Consider the following 13,594-nt stretch of genomic DNA (forward strand, 5'->3'; position numbering starts at 1 on the left):
CTATTGTATGTAACCATGAAACCTATATAGTTTTTCTTTAGGAATTTAGGAAAATTAAGTTTAAAAAAAAAAAAACACATGCCAAACAAGAAGCACCTTAATATAGTTTTATTACCTCAATAAAGGTGTGGTTTTTAGTTAAAAGAAAATCTTTTTTTTAACAAAACTCTAAAACTTTAAAATTAATATAATAAAATTATTATATAAGATAATCTAATTTAACTATCTCTATTTGATAAATCTGAGAATCATGTAAGGATGTAAACATATGTTTTTTATATATATCTATATTTTATTGTGGCTGTTGTCATGCCAGAAAAAAAGAAATTAATTTTAACAGCTAAAATTAAAAAAAAAGTATAGATTTTTTGGTCAAGTATGGTTAAGACTGGTCGAGTATTGTTCAGACCTTTAGTCGAGTATGGTTAAGACAGAAAAAAATTGGTCGAGTACAGGTCGAGAATGGGTTAAGACTGTTTCAGACTGGTCAAGTAATAGTTCAGACTATTTTCAATGGCAAAGATAAGGGTCAAGTACAAATCAGTACGGTCGAGTATGGTTAAGACTGGGGTAGAGTAATGTCGAGTAAAATTCAGACCAATTCAGACTGGTCGAGTAAAATTCAGTACAGTCGAGTACAGATATAGGCCATTTCAGACTTTTACTGGTTTGTAGTGAATTGATTAACAAGACTAATCAACATAAGTTTCTTGTATGAGTGGTATATTTTCACTAAATAGCTACATTCTTTGCCCAATGTCATGGCAATAACGCATCAACATTGCTATTTCAACTAATCAAAATTTGTTTTTTGGCAGTGGTATTGTTCACTACATTTTGTGCTCTCTGTGATCACATAGACATGTAGAGGCTTGAACATGGCTATATCATCAATTAGAATTATATTTTTGGTAGGAGTGGTATTGCTCATTACATTTTTTTGCCCTCTGTAATCACATAAAGGCTTGGACATGGCTATGTCAACAGATCAGAATTAGGTTTCAGTTAGGAGTAGAATTTTTCACTACATTCTTTGCCCTTAGTCGTCACATTAAGGCATTAATAATGCTATTTCGACAGATCAGAACTAGTAAACTGTTTGCAATGTACTTTTCTCTACAATCTTTGCCCTTAGTCATCACATTTCGACAGATAAGAACTAGTTAACTGATTGCAGTGGTACTTTTCACTACAAGCTTTGCCCTTAGTCAACACATTAAGGCATTAATAATTTTATTTCGACAGATCAGAACTAGTTAATTGGTAGCAGTGGTATTTTTCACCACATTCTTTGCCCTTAGTCACCACATTAAGGCATTAATAATGCTATTTCGAAAGATCAGAACTAGTTAACTGATTGCAATGTACTTTTCACTACATTCTTTGCTCTTAGTCATCACATAAAGGCATTAATAATGCTATTTCGACAGATAAGAACTAGTTAACTGATTGCAGTGGTACTTTTCACTACAATTTTTGCCCTTAGTCATCACATAAAGGCATTAATAATGCTATTTCGACAAATCAGAACTAGTTAACTGATAGCAGTGGTATTTTTCACTACATTCTTTGACCTTAGTCACCACATTAAGGCATTAATAATGCTATTTCGACAGATCAGAACTAGTAAACTGATAGCAGTGGTATTTTTTACTACATTCTTTGCCCTTAGTCATCACATTAATGCATGTAAAATGCTATTTCGACAGATCAGAACTAATTAACTGATAGCAGTGGTATTTTTCACTGCATTCTTTGACCTTAGTCACCACATTAAGGCATTAATAATGCTATTTCGACAGATCAGAACTAGTAAACTGATAGCAGTGGTATATTTTACTATATGCTTTGCCCTTAGTCACCACATTAAGGCATTTATAATGCTATTTCGACAGATAAGAACTAGGTAACTTATAGCAGTGGTATTTTTCACTTCATTCTTTGTCTTCTTTCATCACATTAAGGCTTGGACATGGATATGTCAACAATTCAGAATTAGGTTTCAGTTAGGAGTAGTATTTTTCACTACATTCTTTGTCCTTAGTCACCACATTAAGGCATCTATAATGCTATGCAACAGATCAGAACTAGTTAACTGATAGCAGTGGTATTTTTCACTACATTCTTTGCCCATAGTCATCACATTAAGGCATTTTTAAAGCTATTTCGACAGATCAGAACTAAGTATCTGATAGCAGTGGCATGTTTCACTACATTCTTTGTCCTTAGTCAACACATTAAGGCATTTATAATGCTATTTCGACAGATCAGAACTACGTAACTGATAGCAGTGGTATGTTTCACTTCATTCTTTGCCCTTAGTCATCACATTAAGGCATTTATAATGCTATTTCGACAGATCAGAACTAGGTAACTGATAGCAGTTGATTTTTCACTACATTCTTTGCCCTTAGTCATCACATTAAGGCATTTTTAATGCTATTTCGACAGATCAGAACTAGGTAACTGATAGCAGTGGTATTTTTCACTACATTCTTTGCCCTTAGTCATCACATTAAGGCATTTATAATGCTATTTCGACAGATCAGAACTAGGTAACTGATAGCAGTGGTATTTTTCACTACATTCTTTGCCCTTAGTCATCACACTAAGGCATTTATAATGCTATTTCGACAGATCAGAACTAGGTAACTGTGAGCAGTGGTATTTTTCACTACATTCTTTGCCCTTAGTCATCACACTAAGGCATTTATAATGCTATTTCGACAGATCAGAACTAGGTAACTGATAGCAGTGGTATTTTTCACTACATTCTTTGCCCTTAGTCATCACATTAAGGCATTTATAATGCTATTTCGACAGATAAGAACTAGGTGACTTATAGCAGTGGTATTTTTCACTTCATTCTTTGCCTTCTTTCATCACAATGAAGCATTAACATTACTATTTCAATGATAGGTTACGGATGGGAATGCATGAATGGAATTTTTCATTACATTTGTTGTTTCCTGTAATTTTAACATTGCTTACAGTTTACTTTGTTCTCCGCATTTACCATAAGGAGTGTAAAATATCCTTTACCTTTTGGGTAAGAAAAACTATGAATTACACAAATTTGAATGCAACGTTTGTGATGGAAGAAAGAATGTCAGTAACATAAGGAAATAATAATAGAATAAGCATGCAAAATGTATAATTGTAATCCTATTCAACCTATATATATATGTCAAGGTTTTTATGTGATATTTAGCATATGACTTACCCTATAGCATACATTGATCCCCACAGACCTGCTACAATACCATACATTCCTAAATCATCATCGAATCCTAGCTCTCTGAAAAAATATTTCACCTGTACTTATGTATTTTGTAATTACATTCGCAGTTGCTAGTTCTCCAAAGAAAACCAGTATCACATGTGGTATTGTTACACATTATAACAGTCATGCTACCTCAAATATTAGAATTTTAATTTAATGTCTTATAAATCAGAATAACTCTCCTTGCTTCAGCAAAGAATTATTTTCAAAAAATGTAAATCTTTATAAGGAAACATTTGATGACATAAAAAATAGTACACCAAAAGAATAATGTACTAACATATATGTTGTTTGACAACACATATTGTTTATGCCTTTACCATGGATTTCGAAGGTGTTGGGACAAACCAAAACAAATCAGAAAATTTACAATGTTATTCAGTTGAAAAACAGTTTATTCTTGTGATGGTAGGAGATTTAGTCAGGGTCTGAATGTGGCTGAAGCTCCAATTGGTATTGCATGTTGGATTGTAAATATCAGTACAATCACTGTCATTTCAATATAAAATACGATGCATACTTTGTCTTGCTAAGCTATCACCACGCATAAAGCAAAGTGCCAAAAAACCATTAGTAGGTGTCCAAAAGTGGTAACACGTTACAACAGATCACTGTTTAACTGCACTAAACATGAAGCTATTCAGCTTAGTGGATTTTGAGAAAAATAGGACAAAATATTTCTATTTATTTAACAAGTTGAAAATAATTTAAAAGTATCAGGACACATGAATTAAAAATGAGAAAGGAATGAGCAATACCCATACCGTATAGCTAGCTTTAAAAGCAGCAGCATGACAAAATATGAAACAATTCAAAACAGTAAACCTGAAAGTCTTAATTTATGCTAAAAACAAATAAACCAAAAACAATTATGACAGACAGAACCAAACACAACCTCTGGTTTACAGGCTCCAGACTTGTTATAGGCAAATACAAAAGGGTTTAACATGTTTGTAAGCGTTCAATATTCCACCTAACCTGGAACAGAAAAACCTACCATCAGTTCGAAAGGGATTGACTCAACTGGTTGAAAAGAAGCACAAAAACAATAAAGTAAAAGACAAAAGGCACAAAGAACCAATTAAAGAGTACTCGCAGTTACTGAAAGCTAGTCTAAAGCTCCTTACACATAAACTTCTCAATGAATAATGAGAAACACACTCTGAAATTGACACATCGGTTAACTGATACACTATGTTTTTGTTTCAACTCACTAGCGACATGTTTTTGCAATCTTAGATCTTTAGGTACCAGAATATAAATGGGTGTCTAATTTGTAGTTGTGTAATATCCCTATTGTGACATTTTGAATGAATGTGGATTTACATGGCGGGTGATGCATGCATAGCAAGAGATGCTTACCATAGATATTAGAAGATGTGGTATGAGTGCCAATGAGACAACTCTCCATCCAAGTCAAAATTTATAAAAGTAAACCATTATAGGTCAAAGTACGGTCTTCAACACGGAGCCTTGGCTCACACCGAACAGTAAGCTATAAAGGGCCCCAAAAATTACTAGTGTAAAACCATTTAAACGGGAAAACCAACGGTCTAATCTATATAAAAAACGAGAAACGAGAAACACTTATGAAGCACATCAACAAACGACAACTACTGAACATCAGATTCCTGACTTAGGACAGGTGCAAACAAATGCAGCGGGATTAAACGTTTTAATGGTACCAAACCTTCACCCTTTTTCTGAAACAATAGTGTAACATCACAACATAGAAAGACACACTATAAAATATCAACTGAAATAGCTTAACTCAATCAAAGGACACCAGTGAACATACACTGAACAAATAAATTTGACCTATGATACAATGTAAATACAAAATAAATAAACTAAGGGACCATGTCAACACACCCAGATGTCTTCTCTTGGAGTACACGTGATTCCCCCACTTTTGTTAGTTTCCTTGATTTATTTTTGTAATCAAATTATGAAATTTACACATCTGATCAGTTACTGTTGTCTTAATTTAAATAACAATTGCAAATAACAAATAAACCTTCGTGTACTTCATTTATTTTGATATATTTATCCTCTCCTACAGTTAATGACTTACTCTGCTATGCTAACATAAATATCAAATGTTGGTATCAGTGCTAAACTGGATCCAATACCAAGTACAATAAGGGATACTATGTTTAACCATAGCTGGCTACAAAATAAAATGTTAAAGTTAATGCTTCAATGGATCCAATACCAAGTACAATGAGGGATACTATGTTAACCATAGCTGGCTACAAAATATAAATCAAGAAATAATGCAACACTGGACCCAGTATCAAGTATAATCTAGGACACAATGTGCAACACAGCTGTCTATAATATACAAATATTTATTATATATTAAAAGTTTTGTTAAAACTTTAATGACACTTTCTTTTGAATTTTTTGTGTAATTTTTTCATTAAAACTGCAAAATGTAAGATCAACATTTTAATATTTTTCATAAATTACAATTGAGGTTACTATTTTTGTAAATCTGGAATTTCATGATCATTTGATGTAATATACATTCAAGACATTTCAGAAAACAAGGAGTTGGTGTTATTTTCAATATTTTGTCCATACTATGTATTTTAATGTCAAGGTTCGTACAAGTTGATGAAATGCAAGTCCTGTATCCAAGTTTTACTATTAGGATCTGACAACGGTTTGCTTTACTCTCTGTTCTGAAGATATTTTCAGGATTCTTACGATATTTGAGATGATTCATACCTTTAAAAATTTTTAGCCTGGAATTTCGTTGATCAACGTTATAACGTGGATATGTCTTTAAATCAGTTTTGAGGTATCTATATAATAGAAGCAACTTTTAAAACATGCAATCCTGAAAAACAATAACAAATGAACTCACTCATCTAATAAATCTTTAAGTCCAAGGATTTCTGAAGGACCGAGGAACAGCATACCAACAGCAGAAATAATAAAACCTGGTATCAATACTCCACGGTTATCTGGCTGAAAGGAAAAGACAAAACAGGGTATCAGTATAAAGACTGGTATCAATAATCCATAGGTATCTGGCTGAAAAGAAGTCAAAACAGGGTATCAGTATAAAAACTGGCATCAATACTCCTAGGTTATCTGACTGAATTTTATATTCAAAACAGCATATCAGTATAAAGACTAGAGACTAAATACCACACAACTACCCAGTTGTAAAAGTACATAAACAAAGTGTGTCCCAGTGAAAATAATCTATCTGTTACCTTTGTTCATTAATTGACTACTTTTCAATTATTTTTTTTATAAAACTTAATATTCTATTTATTTAGAAACAGGTAACCTTCGAACATGTAAAAGAACTATCAAGTTATTTTTAACATAATGACATAACATACCTCTCGATTTTTCACTTGTCCATCCAGATATAGATGAAATATTGACACAACATTCCTACCAGTTTATCATAGATCAATCCAGCTATAGGTGACATGATTGACATAATATACCGACCAATTATTAATAGATCCATCCAAATACATGTATAGGTGACATATTGCACAACAATACTTCCAATTTATCATGGATCAATCCAGCTATAGGTGACATAGTAACATACATGTAACATATACCAATCAATTTATCAGAAATCCATCAATCCAGCTGTATATGACATAATGACATAATATACCTACCAATTTATCATAGATCAATCCAGCTTTAGATGACATAATAACATAACATACCCACCAATTTATCGAATATCTATCCAGCTACAGGTGACATAATGACTAACATACCTACCAATGTGTCATTGATCCATTCAGCTTTATGTGAAATAATGACATAAAATAACTACCAATTTCTCACAGGTCCATTCAGCTTTAGATGACATAGTAACATAACATACCTACCAACTTATCACAAATCAATCCAGCTATAGATGACATGCATGACATAATATACCTACCAATTATTCATAGATCCATCCAGCTATAAGTGAAATAATGGCATAACATACCTACCAATTTATCACAAATCCATCCAGCTATAGGTGACATAATGGCATAAAATGCAGCCATCAGCAAAAATAGAAGACCAATGATATCAGCTTCTAAATTGAACTGAAATATATAATTTTGACAATCATTCTAATTGAAAAAAAAACAACCCAACCCAATGACAAAATTATGTGTTGAGTTTTTATAAAAAATCACAATTCAAACCTGATGCTTATCATTTAAACTTTCTAATAATCAATCAATTTTGATAGTGATATTAACAAAAACATTTTCATTTAATGTTTACTCAGGTTTTTTTCTTTTTTATATATGTTGGCACTTAATACAGATATAAGACATGTAAGATGTACAAATGGGAAACGAAAAATGAATAAGTTTCTGTCGAACTATTATAGTTTTCAAGATAATTGACGAAATGATTAAAATTTATAAAAATGTTCATTAATAAACTGTTAACACAGAGATATGTCTCACCTATTTGTTATTTTGATAATGCAAATGTTGAAATTAAAATAGCAATACTTTAACATGTAAGTTATGCAAATATTCAAAGTCAATGAACCATGACTGAAGGAACAGGGCTAAACAATCCATGGAAATGAGATGTGCCAATGCTATTACAACTGCAAACCAAATACCATTGACCTTTCATAAGTCGTTTCCTTTAAACAAACTTAAACACAAACAATAACTTGTAAACTATGTAAAAGTTTTAAAGTCAATGAACCATAATTAGGGGTTGGGGTTATATAATCTCTATGGAAATGAAACTTGCAAATGCCAAAATATCATTCACTTAACATTAGTGGTTCATCTTAAACTGACCTAATCACAAACTGATACATGTAAACTAAGCAAAAGTTTCAAAGTCAATAGACCATGACTGAGGGGTAGGGACCAAATATTCTCCATGGAAATGAGATGTGCTAATGCGGAAATTAGATGTGCTAATGCTTATACAACTGCATACCAATTATCATTGACCTACCACTAACAGTTCCCCTTAAACTGACCTAATCACAAACTAATACATGAAAACTAAGCAAAAGTTTCAAAGTCAAAAGACCATGAATGAGGGGGCTGGGCCAAATAATCTTCGTGGAAATGAGATATGCCAATGCTTATACAACTGCATACAAAATATCATTGAACTACCACTAACAGTTCCCCTTAAACTGACCTAATCACAAACTAATACATGAAAACTAAGCAAAAGTTTCAAAGTCAATAGACCATGAATGAGGGAGCGGGGCCAAATAATCTTCATGGAAATGAGATATGCCAATGCTTATACAACTGCATACCAAATATCATTGAACTACCACTAGTGGCTCCCCATAAACTGACCTTATCACAAACTTATACATGTAAACTAAGCAAAGTTTCAAAGTCAATATACCTTGACTGAAGGGGCGAGCCAAATAATCTCCATGGTAATAAGATGTGCCAATGCTAATACAACTGCATACCAAATATCATTGACCTACCACTAGTAGTTCACCATGAACTAGACCTAATCACAAACAAGTACATTGTTGACACCGACGCTGGAAACAGCATACCTATGTCTCGCTCGAGACAAAAAGCAGTAACTCAAAGAAAGATAATTCAGTTATATTGGTAAATTTGAACTTTCATATTCTTGTAATTTCCTAGATTGATTTGAATTTTCCTCTTTATGTCCCTTTTGGTGCTAAAGCTCCACACGTTTTCAACTTGTTCAACACATCTTTCGCTTTCACATTTTTTCAGTTCAAGCACAAACTTAAGATAACAATTATTCCAAAAAATCTCCATATTTATGTTAGATATCAATTGTTATTTTTATAAAGTTGTCTACTCAAAAAAAAAGATAAGCAGCAAGTACTACAGCTATGTTGGTCAAATTGCAGACAGCTACATTGTTTTAAAATTTTGATAGGCTCAACATTACAATCACAATAATAAACTTTATTGCATATGTTCTATTTTTTAAAAATGCATACAGCACACAAAATTGAAGAAGTGTTGAATCTGATGGCATTTCCCTCACAATAAAAATGGGAGGGGCACTTTTTTTACCCCCAAAAGTCATATCATCTTTTTTAGTTTTCTTCTTTAATCATTCAGATCCTATAAAACAGAAATGCAATTAATTTCATATCATTTTGAGCATTATCTTCAAAAATATGAGCCCTTAAAGTTTGACCCCATTAATCTCAATAGAAGTGTTGTAAAATTGTCTTTGACTAGTATATAAAAAAAAGAAAAGAAAGAAATTCTGATTTCAGAGGGATGATACACATAAGATGAGTGACACAAAATGATGACAAAGGCTGAAATTAATAATGACAAAACTTACAGAGCCACTCAGATGTGGTTCTAGTGTTGGGTCCAGAATGGAATAAATCATGGCAGCCACTAATGTTGAGAAACTGTTAATTATAGTCTTGGGGGACTTCATCATCACCCAGAATGAGATCTTAGAACTGGAAGACTTTTCAACAACTGCAAATAATACATATTCATAGATTTACTGCTACATACAAACTTTTAAAATGATCTCTTTAATGTACACACACCTAAATGGTCTCATTGAAATGTGTTCAGTTTGAATGTGAGATTGCGAGTTAGGTGAGGGTCTGGATGGGGTTTATTGAACAGGGCAATTAGGAAAAACAAGCCTAATAAAGGGCTAAAAAAAGAATAGAGAAATATGGACCGTGATAATGCAATTAACAGTTGAACTGACAGTGTATCAGTTTAAAATTCTTATCTCGGTACTTTTGCATCCCGCCAATGTGTTGTGCTGTGGTAATTTTTTGTATTCTTGTCTTTTATTTTTGCATATGTGCCTTGTCTATATGCCATTTGGTTTTTCTGTGTTGACATATTTGTTTGTTTTTATAGTGATGAGATTATAACACAATGTTGACTGTTGTACCCCTATTTTTGACATTTTTACCTATTATGTCTGTTTTGTTCACACATTGTTGTCATTATAACGGAATTTTATGCGACTGTCATACAAGTGAGAGGTTTATCTGGCTATATAACCAGGTTTAATCAACCATTTTCTACATAAGGAAATGCCTGTACCAAGTCAGGAATATGACGGTTGTTTTCCATTCAGTTCGTTTCATGTGTTAGAGCTTTTGATTTTGCCATTTGATAAGGGACTTTCCGATTTGAATTTTCCTTGGAGTTCAGTATTTTTGTTTTTACTTTGTTCATACTTTGTACCTGTATCTATTACAAACAAAAATGTATCATTTCATAGCTCTTACCTGTATCTATGATAAACAATGTATCAGTTCATAGCTTATACCTGTATCTATGACAAACAATGTATCATTTCATAGCTCATACCTGTATCTATGACAAACAATGTGTCATATCATAGCTCTAACTTGTATCTATGACAAACAATGTATCTGTTCATAGCTCTTACTTGTATCTATGACAAATAATGTATCTTTTCATAGCTCTTACCTGTATCTATAACAAACAATGTATCTGTTCATAGCTCTTACTTGTATCTATGACAAATAATGTATCTTTTCATAGCTCTTACCTGTATCTATGACAAACAATGTATCGCTTTATAGTTCTTACCTGTATCTATGATAAACAATATATCAGTTCATAGCTCATACCTGTATCTATGACAAACAATGTATCATTTCATAGCTCATACCTGTATCTATGACAAACAATGTGTCATATCATAGCTCTAAAAGAGGGACGAAAGATACCAGAGGGACAGTCAAACTTGTATCTATGACAAACAATGTATCGGTTCATTGTTCTTATCTGTATCTATGACAAACAATGTATCTGTTCATAGTTCCTATCTGTATCTATATGACAAACAATGTATCAGTTCATAGCTGTCACATGTATCTAAAACAAATATTGTATCATTTTAAAGCACTTACCTGTATCTATGACAAACAGTGTATTAGTTCATATCTATGACAAACAATGTCTCTGTTCATAGCTCTTACCTGTATCTATGACAAACAATGAATTAGTTCATAGCTCTAACCTGTATCTATGACAAACAATGAATTAGTTCATAGCTCTAACCTGTGTCTATGACAAACAATGTATCAGTTCATAGCTCTAACCTGTGTCTATGACAAACAATGAATTAGTTCATAGCTCTAACCTGTGTCTATGACAAACAATGTATCAGTTCATAGCTCTAACCTGTGTCTATGACAAACAATGTATCAGTTCATAGCTCTAACCTGTGTCTATGACAAACAATGTATCGGTTCATAGCTCTAACCTGTGTCTATGACAAACAATGTATCAGTTCATAGCTCTAACTTGTGTCTATGACAAACAATGTATCAGTTCATAGCTCTTACCTGTATCTATGACAAACAATGAATTAGTTCATAGCTCTAACCTGTGTCTATGACAAACAATGTATTAGTTCATAGATCTAACCTGTGTCTATGACAAACAATGTATCAGTTCATAGTTCTTATCTGTATCTATGACAAACAATGTATCTGTTCATAGTTCCTATCTGTATCTATATGACAAACAATGTATCAGTTCATAGCTCTCACATGTATCTAAAACAAATATTGTATCATTTTAAAGCACTTACCTGTATCTATGACAAACAGTGTATTAGTTCATATCTATGACAAACAATGTCTCTGTTCATAGCTCTTACCTGTTTCTATGACAAACAATGAATTAGTTCATAGCTCTAACCTGTGTCTATGACAAACAATGTATCAGTTCATAGCTCTAACCTGTGTCTATGACAAACAATGTATCAGTTCATAGCTCTAACCTGTATCTATGACAAACAATGAATTAGTTCATAGCTCTAACCTGTGTCTATGACAAACAATGTATCAGTTCATAGCTCTAACCTGTATCTATCACAAACAGTGTATTAGTTCATATCTATGACAAACAATGTCTCTGTTCATAGCTCTTACCTGTTTCTATGACAAACAATGAATTAGTTCATAGCTCTAACCTGTGTCTATGACAAACAATGAATTAGTTCATAGCTCTAACCTGTATCTATGACAAACAATGTATCAGTTCATAGCTCTAACCTGTGTCTATGACAAACAATGTATCAGTTCATAGCTCTAACCTGTATCTATGACAAACAATGTATCAGTTCATAGCTCTAACCTGTGTCTATGACAAACAATGTATCAGTTCATAGCTCTAACCTGTGTCTATGACAAACAATGTATCAGTTCATAGCTCTAACCTGTATCTATGACAAACAATGAATTAGTTCATAGCTCTAACCTGTGTCTATGACAAACAATGTATCAGTTCATAGCTCTAACCTGTATCTATGACAAACAGTGTATTAGTTCATATCTATGACAAACAATGTCTCTGTTCATAGCTCTAACCTGTATCTATGACAAACAATGTATCAGTTCATAGCTCTAACCTGTGTCTATGACAAACAATGTATCAGTTCATAGCTCTAACCTGTGTCTATGACAAACAATGTATCAGTTCATAGCTCTAACCTGTATCTATGACAAACAATGAATTAGTTCATAGCTCTTACCTGTTTCTATGACAAACAATGAATTAGTTCATAGCTCTAACCTGTGTCTATGACAAACAATGAATTAGTTCATAGCTCTAACCTGTATCTATGACAAACAATGTATCAGTTCATAGCTCTAACCTGTGTCTATGACAATCAATGTATCAGTTCATAGCTCTAACCTGTATCTATGACAAACAATGTATCAGTTCATAGTTCTAATTTGTGTCTATGACAAACAATGTATCAGTTCATAGTTCTAACTTGTATCTATGACAAACAATGTATCAGTTCATAGCTCTAACCTGTATGTATGACAAACAATGTATCAGTTCATAGTTCTAACTTGTATCTATGACAAACAATGTATCAGTTCATAGCTCTAACCTGTATGTATGACAAACAATGTATCAGTTCATAGTTCTAACTTGTGTCTATGACAAACAATGTATCAGTTCATAGCTCTAACCTGTATCTATGACAAACAATGTATCAGTTCATAGCTCTAACCTGTGTCTATGACAAACAATGTATCAGTTCATAGCTCTAACCTGTATCTATGACAAACAGTGTATTAGTTCATATCTATGACAAACAATGTCTCTGTTCATAGCTCTTACCTGTTTCTATGACAAACAATGAATTAGTTCATAGCTCTAACCTGTGTCTATGACAAACAATGAATTAGTTCATAGCTCTAACCTGTATCTATGACAAACAATGTATCAGTTCATAGCTCTTACCTGTGTCTATGACAAACAATGTATCAGTTCATAGCTCTAACCTGTATCTATGACA

General features: G+C 32.7%; 1 protein-coding gene across 4 annotated transcripts in view; it reads right to left on the reverse strand.

The window, feature by feature from the left end:
• Window positions 1-13,594, reverse strand: part of LOC127723129 (MFS-type transporter SLC18B1-like) — a 159,758-nt gene that overhangs the window by 117,711 nt on the left and 28,453 nt on the right. For all 4 annotated transcript variants that reach the window (XR_007991891.1, XR_007991892.1, XM_052229625.1 and 1 more), the window contains exons 8-12: window positions 9,608-9,753; window positions 7,270-7,368; window positions 6,156-6,259; window positions 5,358-5,453; window positions 3,224-3,298 (exon numbers count right to left, since the gene is read on the reverse strand). Coding sequence is in view for 2 of the 4 variants with exons in the window: in XM_052229625.1 (XP_052085585.1) it covers window positions 3,224-3,298; window positions 5,358-5,453; window positions 6,156-6,259; window positions 7,270-7,368; window positions 9,608-9,753 (520 nt within the window). In the remaining 2 variants the exon portion in view is untranslated. The remainder of the gene's footprint in view (window positions 1-3,223; window positions 3,299-5,357; window positions 5,454-6,155; window positions 6,260-7,269; window positions 7,369-9,607; window positions 9,754-13,594) is intronic.

The sequence above is a fragment of the Mytilus californianus genome, unplaced genomic scaffold (assembly GCF_021869535.1).
Source record: "Mytilus californianus isolate M0D057914Y unplaced genomic scaffold, xbMytCali1.0.p SCAF_13, whole genome shotgun sequence".
Classification (NCBI taxonomy): domain Eukaryota; kingdom Metazoa; phylum Mollusca; class Bivalvia; order Mytilida; family Mytilidae; genus Mytilus; species Mytilus californianus.